This window comes from Triturus cristatus, chromosome 3_2, assembly GCF_964204655.1.
Source record: "Triturus cristatus chromosome 3_2, aTriCri1.1, whole genome shotgun sequence".
Classification (NCBI taxonomy): domain Eukaryota; kingdom Metazoa; phylum Chordata; class Amphibia; order Caudata; family Salamandridae; genus Triturus; species Triturus cristatus.
This window is the reverse complement of record NC_140584.1, coordinates 815,295,322-815,310,767: the sequence shown is the minus strand read 5'-3', so window position 1 is coordinate 815,310,767 and position 15,446 is coordinate 815,295,322. Positions and strand designations below refer to the sequence as shown.

Here is a 15,446-nt window from a genome sequence, read left to right as displayed (position 1 = left end):
AGGGACTGCAAAGAATACAGTCTGCTGCAGCCAAACTGGCCCTGGGGAGAAAACGTGACTCCTCAGTTACACTGGCACTGAGGGACCTTCACTGGCTCCCGGTCAATAAAAGGATCGAGTTTAAATCAATGGTTATGGTTTATAAAGCCCTTCATAATATTGGTCCGCTACCTCTGTGTGACAGATTCTCGTGGTACGAACCAAAGAGACTCCTTCGTTCCACTAGCCAAAGTCTGGCAGTTGTCGCCAGAGTAAAATGCACCAAGATGGGAGGTAGGGCCTTCAGTACGGCGGCAGCCCGCCTCTGGAATCAGATCCCCCAAGAATTACGTCAAGCCAAAACATTGCTGAGTTTCAGGAAAGATCTTAAAACGTGGCTCTTTGGCAGAGAATAGAGCGCAATACTCTTGTCCCATCGGCTTTCGTTCTTACTGTCCTAGGTTATCACAGTCTCTCAGCGCCAGGATACCCGTAGGGTGGCAGACAGCGCTATAGAAGAGTTTATTCAATACAATACAATACAATGAGGAGTTGAATGGTTGAATATGGTCTCCTCTTCCTGGACATGAGAGGTCTTTTCCATGACCCGTAGAAGTCTGAATTCTGATTAATGTTTTTACCAACCACTACCCACTGGACCAGGAGCCATGAGATTACTAGAGGCAGATAGCAAGGTCTCCATTAGCCAAGGTCCATTGGGTGCTTCAGGCAGGCTGAAACGCAGCCCAGTTTCTCTGGTGAGTCACCTGCCAGATGGTAGACTCCATTGAAGAGCCTAGGACATGTCTGTAGCCAAACTCAGGAAAACACGAGCGGGGCAAAGAACTCCACCCACAGGACTGCAAGATCCAACTTAAGGTTGATATTGAGAAATCATGGTGAAGCAAAGGTGTTTTATATACACACACACACATACACAGACACATTTTTTTGTTCTTGCAAGTGGTATTAGTATTTTGTTCCAGAAACTGCAACGGAGTAGGGTTTTTGCACAAGAACATTTTTTATTTACTCTTGCCCGTCATAGGGATTACTAATACAGGTGATTCTTTCATTCTTAGGCACAATTATTTTGAAGGCCTGTTCATCACCCTGGCTAAAAGATATTCCTGTTGCAGTTTTCAGAGCTAAATATACCGAGAACATGCTCAGACGTGAGTCCCGTGCTCTCCATGCCACTGGAATCAAGCTATCCTGGCTGAAGAGGGGTGAAACCCCGAGACCGGTCCTAGGATGCTTGGTTCCAGTCCAGGGAGGACCTGGCCTGACAGTTCGGGCTGGACTGTTCCCATGATGCACAGGGTCAAGACTGATTTGCATATGGCTGGGTTCAAACTGGAATGGCATGGTGAGCAAAAAAACGATGGATTTAGGCCCAGATCTCTGTACTGGGGTGAATGTATGACATTGTTCTGCATTCTGTCCATCAACTGTTGTTTTTGCGTTCGTAAATCTGCGCCAAAATGTGTAAATAGAGATGTAAGTTCTGAACTGGCACTGTGTGTCAGCATTTGAGACCCGCATGCTGCAGGTGTGTCAAGTCGCGCTTCTGTACCTTACCAGGCACCTACCAGCCATTTTGAAAGAAAGTTGTAAAGCAACGCGGCGCCGGGTTTCCCATTTACTGCATCGGGCATTTTTCTGATGGGCTGGACATCTGCAAGGCCGGTTTTGAAGGCAGAGGGCCGCCGCCTCTGCTACTTTCGCCAGCTCTCCCAGGTCACCTTCAGAAGGCACAGCAGGTGCCTTAGGGGAGATAGAGGAAAGCGCGAGATGAAAGAAAAAAGAAGAGGGAGAAAGGAGGAAGGATCAGAGCTGGTTTGAACATTTCTGTCAGCCTGCTTCGGCTTCCCAATCCCAGGCCTGTTGGTACTCCAGGCCTGCACCCCATGGTACCTAAAATAGGTCCAGTACAGCACCTGGGGCCCGGACCCTGTGAAGCACAGGGTCTTGCAAAATTAACAACCGGAGGGGTCTGGAGACATGAAAGCCCAGGTGGGGGAAACGAAAGATGAAACGCGCGATGAAAGAAGTGCGCGCCGGCCTGTCTCCGCCAGGCTCCCAGCGTGCGCTGTGCAGGAGCCGGCTCCCCGCTGTGAGAGCCATGCACTATTTATGAGCGCGCTTTCTGGAATATTCATAGACGGACGCATCCTGGAACGTTGGCAGTCCATGACGGAAGTACTGGCGTCACGTGGATCCAAGCGAGGCAGCCATGCTCTCTGCCTCCTCGTGCATGCGTAAACACGCGGAGTTTTATAACCTCAGATTAAAGGCACTAACGATTTAACAATAGCCTGGCACACAGTTGAATTGACCCGTACGAGGTTAGGGTATGGTGACCAGATTTTTAAAGCTAAAAACCGGGACTTTTCACAAAGATAAAAGGACTAAAATGTTGCTTCAACAGAGTGCACAGAATGACAGCTCCTGTCCTCAGCCGAGAATTTCATAAGAAACAGCAAGAACTAAATAAAATGCATTTTTTAAAGCCAGTAGCATGCCGGTTAATTAAAATGCTTCCTTATAGCAGCTGCTAACTATCCCTGCTTTGGAAAATATAAAAATGCACCTCCCAACATTTTCAGACGCCCCTCTCTAAAATCTGCCGGGACAGCTGTTGAAACACCGGGACCGTCCTGGCAAAATCCGTGACGCTTGGTCACCCTAAATTATGAGAACTGCAGGTGACACAATTGTATCAACAAGCGATTTACCACAGCTCTCTCGCTAGCATAATGGGTAAGGACATAGGTGCACATGAAGGCTTGCACCTTCCCCTTTCTAAATCTCATGTTGCCTAGTGACACAGAAGCATGCAAGCACGCGCTGGGTTTTCTAAGGTTTATCGATTTAAATATTCAAGGCCTCAATACAATTGTCCTGCTATTTATGATGTTTCGGTAATGAAACTTTTACAAGAGGGGCAAGAACTATACAGTAGACAAAACGGAAATAACAGCGTGACATTCGGGGTACAAACACAGAGACATAGGTTTTTTAAGGTTGAGAGTAAGAAAATAGACTCGTATCTGAGAACACTCTCTTTTTTACACCAGCATGTCACTTCACCAGACTTCTGACATCCAAACTTCACCAAAAAAGGCAGTTGACAATGCTGCACAACACGCAGCATACACACTCTTGAACAAGCATCACACTGTCATTGTCAGAGGCTCGCTCACTGCTGTCACTGACAGACACACACACTCAGAATGTCACACACCTGCACTTCACCACCATCTCAACTCATGAGCCGGAATGGTTAATCAGTCAGTCGACTAGCCATCACATCTTTTTAACTGACTTGTTAAACACCTCATTTAGAAAAGCCGCACATATATACATGGTGCATGTTATACAGCAGATGTCCACCAGATATCCTTACCGTTGGATAATACCTGACCCCTCTGTTTTTCCTTGCTCGATCACTCCATACACACTTCACCAGACATTAGAGGAGCTGTGGGATTTTAAAATTCTCTATTTTCTGGAAGAAACTAACTACAGAGTAGAATCCACCGGCAGAATTTCCGTCACAATCCTTCTGCCAGGTCTGGTGGACTAACGGATCTACTGCAAGGATCTTCGTTTCACTTCACAGAAAGAGGTTCAGATCCTGGCTGTCTGATCTGATCACCCTTTCTTCCTTCCAGAGTTGATAAAATGATGATGATTGAGATGGATAGCATTTAACATATGCTATTATGTGCCAAGGTTCCAAGCTCTGAACGTGCGCCTTACCAATATACATGTTCTCTTACCTTATTACTGTACCTATGGGAGAAGAAACTCAGTTGGCGGATACTTCTTTACAAGTTTTCTCCAGAAAATGGACAATATTCAGTTCCCATCCGAATCTAAATTCGGACCAGTTTCAGAGTTCATGCAAATGGGCAGCTCAAACCACATGCTTATGGTCGCAGGAAGAGTGAGAGGCTCCCAAATAGGATGGCGGACTTTAAACACAAGATGTGGTAGCCGTGAGGGGGTCTGAAGGTGCAGGTGGAAACAAGGTGTGGGAACTGAACCCTGCACGGGGAGCTCTGTTCTGGATTAAAGCTATTTGAGGCATCCTCACAGTCTACACCAGCCTAATATCACGACTCTGAAATGTGAAATGTGGCACGCCAACAGTGGTTGCTGTCTCGGTCCAATCATCTGCCATCAGTGACACTGCGCTGCTTCAATTTTTCTGTCATCACTAAATTTGGGGCAACTTTATTCTTCTCTAGCTTGCTTCTGTCATATACTCCATCCTTCATACTCCACCTGCTGCTCCCCCTGCCACCTTCTGAAGATCCTTGGGGGCTATGCTGCTATACTACAAATCCATGACATCCTGGCATAAGAACGATGACGCTTAGTTAAAATGTATTTCTGATGTAACTGTAGGCGCAATAATGAGGCATTGCTGGAGTGTGTCACAAAAGTGACGCAACTCCAGCAATGTGTCCTTTTACATGGGACAAGCCCCATGTGAAAGGGCCTATGTCAATCTTACGCCTGCTGTGAGGCAAGCAGACGATTTTGACGGAGTGGCGCCCTAGAAGTGGCACAGTGGAATATGATGGATTTCACAGCGCCACTTCTACGAGGCTTTTGACATAGGAACGCCCACCCTGCATACATTATACCTGATGCAGGTATAATGTAGCGCAGGGCTTTACAAAGTGACACATCTGCTTCGTAAATAGGGCACAACATGGTGCATTTTTTACGGCGCCCGTGTGTCACAAAAAGTGACGCAACAGAAGCACAAAAGTGTCACAAGGCTTCACAAAAAAGGTCTCCAGAGTGGTGAAATTCATCACACGTGACATGGGCCCACTTGGCATTAATGTTTCCACCCCGGGATAATAATGGCTCTGATGAAAGGTAGCAGAGCTTGGTATTTTGTAAGCCTCTTTTCCCTTATTATAGCCAATCCCTGGCACAAGGTGAGCATTTCAGACATCTTGTGGGTATCTCTGGCATAACATGAGAATACCTGGCTTGTGATATATGAGGAAGATTACGTCCATGCTTGGCTCTAGTATAGCTGAGTACTTGATAAAATTGGCAAACTGATATTTGGGGATCAAATTCATGCATTCACTAAATATGAAAAGCTAGTATTTGGGGACAAGAAATATGCTTTTTTTGGTTTGCTAATAGCTTAGGGGCAGTTTGACAAATCTTCACGAAAGTTTCCAAAAAAGTGCTCTCTTTTCTTAGCTTCTTCTTTAAAAGTTTCGGGATGAACTGTCAAGCGGGGGCTGAGAAAACAGGTGGGGTGTCCCAAAACGCAAAATCTCCATGCATTTTCCATCAACGTTTTCGGAACGTGATATCGGAATAAGGTCTGAAAGGAATTATTCCAAATTTGGCAGGAAGTAAGAGCTTGTTCCAGGGTCCAGACAGCATGCTTCTTATGATTTGGTGTAAATCTGTTCAGTAGTTTTTGAGAAATTAAGGTGCAAAAATATTTGCATATCTGGATGGTTGAGCTCAAGGGACTGTCGTGAGAGTCTCAATAGCACATCTTAAAAATGGCTTGGGGGGCTTTTTTCCCTTGTCCTATGTCTTTAGATTGTTTTAAAAAATATATGGAAGGGATCAGGGTAAGGATACCCTACCCCCTTTGTGGGAGTGTGGGGGGACCAGCTGGACCTTCCTTTGGGCAAAATTTGGAACAAAAATAGTTTTTTTGCTGCGATGGACTGCGGCAAAATAACTTGCTGTCCAGTGCTGTTTTTTCTTTTTATTATGACCCCCCTCCCAAAGCTGGGCCAGGGCAGCAGGATCACTATTTTAAAATATTCGGGGAGGGGCATGAGTGGGGCCCTCTTCCCTGAGCCACTCTTGGGCTCCGTAAACTCCATTCCCTGGGGCAGAATATAAATCAAAAGTGAGGAGGACATGCAGGGGAGTCTTCTGGGGGAGCAGGGTTCCTGGGACCACACCCGTGGGTTCCAATAGACTGCAATTGTGGGTGCACTGGGTGATCACCAGGGCACCCACCTACAAAATTAGAGTAAGCAGCTCTCGCAAGGGGAGCCAGCTGTGAGTCTTTTGACGTTTCGACCCCAGATATTATCGCAATATTTTGTTTGTCTGATGAGGGGTCTTCTTCACTCTGCCATCGTGTATCTGGAAACTGATCTAAGGCAGCTTCCTGAGATTGGTTTCCAGATACACGATGGCAGAGTGAACTCATAGGCAATAATTAGCCTGGAGTTTATCACAGAAGTTTTGCCAGGAGGCAATCGGCCCCGGCAATCATTGCCCAACTGAGAAGTATTGAATACTCAGAGAAGACCCCGAGCGCCAGACGCCGGAGAGTTGTAGGCACGCTGTGCCACTGAACCGTAACTTCATCAGCTGATAAGGAGGGCTACGTATTGACTCAGGTCAACCATATATAATCAAGCAGTCGTGCTGACAGTACCTATACTTTGATATCCAGGTGGAATCCTAATTCAAGGCCACACACAGACTCTACATATAGTCCTGACGAAGACCCCTCCTTAGACGAACAAAATATCGCTATAATATCTGGGGTCTAAACGTCGACGCACACTATCAAGTGTTATTGATCACCCATAATAATCAAGAATAACCAGATCGATTATAAGTCGGGTTGAATCAGATTTAAATTGTTTCTCACACTGAGTTTAAATGTTTGTCTTGAATATATGTTCATTTGTTATGTATATATTGTGTTGTGATATGTAAATATATTTCTTTGTTTTCACTTCACGTTGTGTCAATAAGTGTAAATACACATCATATATCTGTGTGTGCATATATATGTCCTGTTCCCAATGTTTGAGTATAGAGTTTTCACCAAATTTGTTATAAAATCATACACCAATTCAGAAGTACATGAGTTTCTGCTTCTTGGGCTCACTTCTTCACTAAAATGTTGTCTTTCTTCCAAGACCTATGTACATATATGGCCCAGTGAGATTCCTCATCAGTTTGTCATACTGCTTATGAGGGTAAAGGTGGGTTGAGGAGGACTGTGACGTGATTACAAGGTGGATGGAGTGGTATCGTCAGGTGCGATACAGTTCACATGAGTTTTTTTTCTTTAACCTGGCACAAAATTACCCAGTCCAGTAACACCAGTCCCAGTTTTGCCTGGTGTGTTTCCATACCTGGTAAAACTGCTGGACCTCTGGGCAGAGGCTGTGGACACACGCAGTTCCTGCCCCCACCCGGCTCTCTCCTAGAGAACAGGGGTGCATGCAAAGCCGGACAGACAGCATAGGAGTCTGTCTTTACTGGCAGCTCCCACAAGCCTCCCACTCCCGACCCAGCGACCTGCTGCGACCCCGCCCACCCAAACCCTGTACCATTCCCTTCAAATCCCATTTACTGCATGTTCAGAGTAGGTGACACATTGAGGTGTTAATCTCCCCAGGGATATATGTGGATTTGGACCCTATAATTCTGGTTCTGAATGGTAATTCCTCATCCTGGTGAATATAAAGCACATTTCAAAATTAAGGTGCAAAAATACCAACCAGAATCGGTCGGTATTTCCAGGCCCAGTGTCTCCTCACCCAAAATCCAGGGTACTTGTCATCGGCGCCCATGTGACAAAATTATTATATATCCCTTTGCCCTTTTTGTGGTTTTGTTCCCATCCCAGGCACAAAGTTGGGGAATTTTGATTAGGAACAAAATAAATACATCTATATAACCTTTGATGAGTTTTATTGATTTTTTAACAACACTGGTGGATGCTTTTTTGACTATAATTTAAAATACAAGAGTTTTCAAAGCAAGGAGAATTGTAAATCAAAACAAAGCACAGCATTAGACCCTGCTGCTCTGCGATTGGCTAACCATTTTAGGTGTAGCATTGCAGCTATCTGTTGACCTATTGTTATCAATTCTTTAAAAGATACATCAAGCAGGTACTGACCGCTCATAGTTGTGTGTTTCTTACTTGCTTTATGTTATTTGTCTTTCTTGGTGTATTATTGTGCCAACCATGGAGTGCTTGCACGAGGATCTATGTTACATCTCAAAGTGCACTTAACGATCACACAATAAATTCCTTATTCCTTGTGCATTGCACTCAGAAAGCACTCACCTTTCGTGTTGTTTTTTCACTGCAGCAGGTTTTTTTAAATATTTCAGGCAAAACTTACAATGCAAACTAGACCTACTGGCTTTACCAATGATTCATGCAACTGCCTTTGCGTGTCCCAGTGACACTTCTTTAGCCTGCCTTAATATTTTACTTGGAAATGTGTTTCTCACCAGGCGCCGTCAAAGACCTCTGAGGAAGGCGGCGTAATGAGCACAGAGTATCCCAGCGTGACCGCCAAGAGCCGGGTATGTTAGCAATAAGGACGCGGTGTGGCTGCCATGCGGCCTTCATCTCTCCCTTTTGGCAACTCGTTATTTCCATTACTGTGATCACGGCGTTGTTGCACCTTAAATGTGCTCTTTATCGGTTTGCTAAACAAGCGCAAAAAGAAATGAACTAAAGTGACATTAACTGCAAAGAGTTAAAATACTCTGCAAATGCTGTGTCTTGGCTCCACATTTTTTTGGTAACCTGCAGCATAGCATTCTTTTTAAAACAGGGAACTGCAGAGGGTCCCGAGGGTCCAGAGGAAAGAAAGGCCCAGGGCTCCGAGCTACGCACAGCTGGTAAAGATAGCTTCTTAATTGAATTGAATTTTCTGTGTTTAATGCTTGGCTGCTTTAGAGATAATTTAAGGGGTGTCGAAGGGTTTCCGGCTACTACCCCTGTCTTTCCATTTGTTCATTGCACGCCCCTGGCTTGCTACCCCTACCGCTGAACTGAGGGGTTCTCCAAGACCATACTTAAATATTTTTTAAAAAGTACGCAGAGGTAAGTTTGCTGCTGGTCCTGCCGAATACCAGGGTTGCCAAATACAAGGGCAGCCTACTTTTGACCTCCCCACCACATGCCTGCCTTTTTTCTGACGCTGTGCACTATTCCTTTGTCCAGTGGCGTAACGAAATTTGAGGGGGCCCCCCTGCAAAGTACATGGAGGCCCCCCCCATTCTCCGCGCCAGACAAGAGCTCTCAGGCTAGTGACCCGCCATACTGCAGGGGCTGCGGGGCTATTGTTACGCCACTGTTACCAATGCAGCTGTTACAAGTAAACCTGGATAGTGGAGTTAATGGCTGGGTATACCCTGCCAGCAGTCTATCATAGGTGGTGGTCTATCCACTACAGGGTCCCTGCCATCAGTATGCAGGGGAAGTTTGCCCTATTTTAGGTGGGTTTCCTGATGCAGACTCCTGTCGTGATATACAACATCATGCCCACTCATCGTTTAGTTTTGCCAAAAGTGCATTCACTGCTCCTTCTCTTTCACACCTCCTTCCTCCCTCTTGCTTTCTATCTCTTCCTTTCCATTATTTCTAAGAATCCTATATTTTCTTCATTCTCATCCCTGCCTTTTTCTCTCTATTCTCTGTTACTTTTATCTCCAACTTTTTCTCTCCCATTGCGTCAAAATCATTCCACTATGCTTTCCTATCTCCTGTGCAGTATCTCACTCTCTTTCTTGGCTCTTTTTATGCTATCTGCTTTGTTTTTCCTTTGTCCATTTTCTCACCCTCTTCATTCCCTACCTCTCTTTTCTCATTTCCTCTGTTATACCCCACCCTCTCTACCTTATCAGCTTTCCAGCTGACCATGTCCTTATATCCCCTCGTGATTTCTTTCCTTCATACTTTCTCGCAGGGTCCCTTGATTAGCGCTTCCAGTGCATTCTTATCTATCACTATGCTCTTCATCAATCCTGTACAGACCTTATTGCCCTTCTTCTTCCTCATACTCTCCCAGAACCCCTAGCCTCAAAGGTTGTATTTATTTACTCCAAAGTCTTCCCTGGTATCTCTAGAGGTCAGATGGTGCCTGTTCCCCAGTGCTATTTGTCCTTGCTTCCGTAGTGCCCACCACCACAGCTGCTCAATGTATTGGGTGATAACACTGAAAAAAAGAGACACAGCACCTTGCCACACACTTTAAATTGTCCAACTATCTTTTGTAGCAAATCAGTATTGTTTGATTAAAATGTTTGAATTTCTCTCTCTATATATCTACATACACATGCACACACTCACACACATACAAAAAGGCCACAGATGGAGGAGAGGATTTTGCTGGAGTGGGGGACACATCCTTACCTCTGACCCACCACAAGCACTTTTTGTTTTGAACCATGTATAATAGCCTTGTTCAAATCCCTTCACCTTCCTTATCACACATTCAGCATTCTTGTTGTTTTCCGTACAGTGACATAGAAATGTTGTTGTGGACTCTTATGCAAACAAAAAAAAGCTTCCAGCAGGTCAATACCTCATATACAGAGACATCCAAGTTGGCACAACTCCCAATCCCCCCTAGGCATATTCCCACATAGGAAAAAAAGAGTATAATGCATGAGGCGCATCATTTAGGTCAGCACATTGGCTTAAAGAGGATGTACACTTTTCTTGTGGTCAGAGTATGTGTATCAACATTATCCATCAGCTGTGACATTAGTCAACCTGGTCTTGGAATCTCTCCCTGCTGCCTTTTAATTTTGCTAATTCATTCGTGTCCACACTATAATAATAAATTGTAAAGACCAGGCAGGGCTAAGGTTTTTAACACATGCAACTGTCTGTTACCATTCTTGGACAGATGTATTTAAACTAAGAGTGGGCGACATATTCCGTTCCGCTCACGGAAATTGCGAAATTTAGGCATTTTCGTGTTCCGCGCGGAACGCGAAAATGTCGAAACTGCCGCGATTCGTGGCGTAACGGAATTCGGGGGAGGCATGAGGGTAGAGCCTAGGTATTGCACAGGGTTCATTCTGGCACGATGCTCCTGTCACAAAAATTAAACCTCAACAGGAAGCACTTACAGGTATAAATAAAGCAGGTGCCCGAGTTGAAGCTCAAATTCAGTAACACATTAATCAGCACACAAAACATTCTTGTGAGTACGGTCGAGGCTAGGCAGGTGTGCTGTCTCCCCATATCTACTGTCAACAATTTGCTGTAATCCTTGATGGAGCTCTGTGCATCCATGAGTTTCTCGAGCGCAATCCCCGTGTAGTTCCTGACACCAGGAGGTTCTGTCTCCTCATCTGCTGCTCTGATTGGTCTCTGGCCCTTTATAAACAAGAGGCATGTGAACTTCATGGAAGCCCCGCCCGTTTGGCCCCGGCCCACACACCAGCGGTGTGCAACGTCTTCCCGCCCTTTCCCCCACTATGATGGACACTGACAGCTCACTCAAGGGACCCCGGCGCCCTGTGTTCCAACCCCACACCGTCCTTCCAATAACTCACTTTCAAATACTCCACAGAGGGCTGATCCTTTTAATGTTGGACAACAGCCCTTGAAATAGACTTCCTGTAGAGCATCACAACCCATCCAACCTGCTACTGTTCAGAGAACAACTCAAGGATCTGCTGCCAACACACAACCTACCAACATGTGATGCCACTACTCAAGACTCACTAGTATCCCCAACTCCTGACTTATTGATCATCAGCCCAAAACTAAGACTGACCTCCTTCTTTAACCTACTGTCCTGCAGAAACAATCCAACGTGTCATCCCCAAATTTCTTTAAATCAATAAAGACAAAGAGAACCAGCCACAAACATAATCTTTCACACTGTGCAGCTATCTTTTCCAGGGTGTCTGAGAGACTGACAGACAGGCACACATACACTGTGAACTGAGTCTCAGCACTTCTCTTGTCAATTGGCACAGACAAGGCTTTCAATCGAGTGTACTGGCTTTTTTCTGTGGAAAATACTGGATAAGGTGGGTCTGGGTACACGATTCAAAACATGGGAATTGGGCACCTATTCTAGCCCCGCAGCTCGGAGGCTGAGCTGGACTTTCACTGCATCTAAAAGAAATGGACTGACATCTTCCACTAAATGCACACCTCCTCATTCTGTGCCTGGGGAAAAGAAGCAATGCTTATGATTACACACTATTGGTGCTACACCCCAGCCAAAAGGTGAACTGGAAACTCAACAGTCTCAATGGCTTTTAACGCAACTTCGGCCACCCAGACACACTGACTCATCTCCTCTGGCTCTGTCCCAAACTCAAACGCTACTGGTAGGCCGTCTGAAAAATATCAATGAAATATTTGCAACAGATATACACTGTCTTTCTAGCTACATCCTACTGAGACACACCCTCTACACTCTAACGAAGGGAAGGCAATGATAATGGCTTTGGCTTTGTGTGGGGCTAAACATGTCATCAAAGCCAAATGGGGGACAGATACATTGTCGTCTCACTTTGACTGGCTGCATAATCTGTGGGACCTCACAGGGATGGAAAAGGTTACTGCTTCCCTGCAGAACAAGTTGCTACACTTTGAAAAAATGAGGGACCCATGCATCCAATCTCTGGCACAGGACTTTTGGGAACTTACTAGTCTTCTTAATTTATGAGTACACCAGCTTACAGGACGAGGGGGCATGCCTGATTAGCAAGACAAAGACTGACCGCAGTGGGTATAGCGCACTAAAAGACCCAGCCTGCTGACACTGAATACATTGCGAAAGAGCTAATTCTGGTGAGAGAGGTGATGCTCCCTGGTGACAGCCCCTGATATTGTATCCCTCTTCTCCTGCCTTTCCCAGTCCCACCTGGTATCCTTCCTTCCTCGCCATCTATCTCCTTCTTCTGTTCTCCTACTGTTATGTCCCACTGTTCTACCTAATCGGCCTTTGGATTTAGGTAAGAGTATTTGTTCCTGGATAAATAAATAAAAAGATCGGAACCATAAAACATCAACGGGTCGGCAAAATATTTAAATTCTAACATTGTTAATATAATATTCCATCAACATAAGGTTTCTCAGATTTGTGGTCTTAGATTTTCGCTGTTGCTCTCAGACACTAAACTTATTTCACTCTCCTTTGGTCTCCAGAACTTTCTGATAACCCTCTTCATCTCAAGGCACCTCTTAAAATAAAGTGTTTCTTTGTTCTGTATTTCTACAGTCTCAAAGGCATTACTGTACAAATTTACCAACCTCAAAAAGATTAAACTATGACTTGGCCTAGTTGAGATTCAAATTCATGAACAGATCACAAAACATGTCTTCTCTTTTGATCTCACTGTATCTTCTCTCTCACTTTCTCCCTCTCTCAAAGTCTTCTTCTTCTCTTCTTAGTTCTCTCACCCTTTGTGTCTCTTTCTCTCTCTCTCTCTGCCTCACTTACACTCATTCTTTCCATTTATTTCCTTCTCCCCTCCCTCTGCCATCCCGTTGTCTGTGCCTTCTCCTCCCTCCCTCTGGTTGTCTGTGCCTTCTCGCCCCGCCCTCCCTCCCTTTGTCTGTGATGCCTACCATTTGCAATTCAATAGGTCTCGCGTAAATGCAAGACCTATTGCATTGCAAATGCTTGTTTATACGGGGCATCAGGTTGGCCATTGGCCCGGATCTTTCCCTTCCTCCCCTATTGGCGGTGGCACCATGGCTTTCATTAGAAAAGCTTTCCAGCGTGAACTGCATGTTGTGTACTTGCGGCTGATACAACGTAGCTGACCTGATGATCTTCTGCTCTACCACACAAGAAATAAAACAATCTTGAAGGAACGAGAGGTACACTTCACCCCCACCCTGGCGCGAGGCTTCAGCTATGATTCGTCGTGGTCAGAAAGCATTTTTTGAATCTCCTTTTAATGTTTGTCAACTAGAAACAGGGGAGTGGGTTACACTCTTCACACAAAAGGAATCACGTGTTGTGTAAAACATTTGCACAGTGTCACAGGGTTAATTCAAGTGGCATGGTGCTGAGCATGCAACGCTAATCAATCAATCAATCAGTTACATTTATAAAGCGCTCTACTCACCCGTAAGGGTCTCAAGGCGCTGGGGGGGGGGGGGGGCAGTGCTCGTAGAGCCAGGTCTTGAGCTGCCTTCTGAAGGAGAGGTGGTCCTGTATGGCGCGAAGGTGGCTGGGAAGGGAGTTCCAGGTCTTCGCTGCCAGAAAAGAGAATGATCTTCCTCCGGCGGTGGCTTTGCGGATGCGGGGTACGGCTGCCAGGGCTTGTCCGGTCGAGCGTAGGGTGCGCGGAGGAGTGTAGAAGGAGACGCGGTGGTTGATGAGTTTTGGTCCGAGGTTGTGCAGGGCTTTGTGTGCGTGGGTGAGGAGTCTGAAGGTGATCCTCTTGTTGACTGGGAGCCAGTGAAGTTTCTTCAGGTGTCCGGAGATGTGGTGGTGGCGGGGTATGTTCAGGATGAGTCGTGCGGCAGCGTTCTGGATTCGTTGCAGTTTCCTCTGCAGCTTGATGGTGATGCCGGCGTACAGAGTGTTCCCATAGTCCAAGCGACTGGTGACGAGGGCGTGGGTGACGGTCTTCCTGGTGTCGGTGGGGATCCAGCGGAAGATCTTGCGGAGCATGCGGAGGGTGTTGAAGCATGCCGAGGTCACCGAGTTGACCTGTCTGGTCATGGAGAGGGATGAGTCCAGGATGAAGCCGAGGTTGCGTGCGTGGTCGGTGGGTTGGGGAGTGCTGCCCAGGGCGGGAGGCCACCAGGAGTCGTCCCAGGCGGAGGGTGTAGGGCCGAGTATGAGGACCTCCGTCTTCTCTGTGTTCAGTTTAAGCCGGCTGTCTGTCATCCAGTTCGCTACTTCCTTCATGCCTTCGTGTAGTCTGGTTCTAGCTGAGGTGGGGTTGTTGGTGAGGGATAAGATGAGCTGGGTGTCGTCGGCGTAGGATATGAGGTCGAGTCCGTGTTTTCGTGCGATGTTCGCCAGGGGGGTCATGTAGATGTTGAAGAGGGTGGGGCTGAGGGAGGATCCTTGGGGGACGCCGCAGATGATCTCTGTGGCTGTGGATCTGAAGGGGGGGAGGCGGACTCTCTGGGTTCTTCCGGAGAGGAAGGAGATGATCCATTCCAGGGCCTTGCCTCTGATGCCGGCGTTGCTGAGGCGACGTATCAGGGTATGGTGGCATACCGTGTCGAAGGCTGCAGAGAGGTCCAGGAGTATGAGGGCCACGGTTTCTCCTTTGTCGGTCAGGGATCTGATGTCGTCCGTGGCTGCGATGAGGGCGGTCTCGGTGCTGTGGTTAGCTCTGAAGCCGAACTGTGAGGGGTCGAGTGAGTCGTTGATTTCCAGGGCGGTGGTGAGTTGAGCGTTGACGATTTTCTCAATCACTTTGGCGGGGAACGGTAGGAGCGAGATGGGCCGGAAGTTTTTGAGATCGGTGGGGTCTGCTGTTGGTTTCTTTAGGAGGGCGTTGAGTTCGGCGTGTTTCCATTTCTCCGGGAAGGTGGCAGTGGTGAAAGACGTGTTGATGATGTCTCGGAGGTGGGGTGCGATGATGTTGTCGGCTTTGTTGAAGATGTGGTGCGGGCAGGGGTCGGATGGTGATCCTGAGTGGATGGAGTTCATGATGCGGGTGGTTTCCTCGGTGGTGGTTGGGTTCCA

The 15,446-nt window shown here is 46.6% G+C and overlaps 1 protein-coding gene across 2 annotated transcripts in view; it reads left to right on the top strand.

Moving 5' to 3' along the window:
- The window catches only part of KIAA2012 (KIAA2012 ortholog), a 747,606-nt gene that overhangs the window by 543,160 nt on the left and 189,000 nt on the right, over positions 1–15,446 (top strand). For both annotated transcript variants that reach the window (XM_085648973.1, XM_085648972.1), the window contains exons 16-17: positions 8,260–8,331; positions 8,586–8,652. In XM_085648973.1, coding sequence (XP_085505099.1) covers positions 8,260–8,331; positions 8,586–8,652 — 139 coding nt within the window. The remainder of the gene's footprint in view (positions 1–8,259; positions 8,332–8,585; positions 8,653–15,446) is intronic.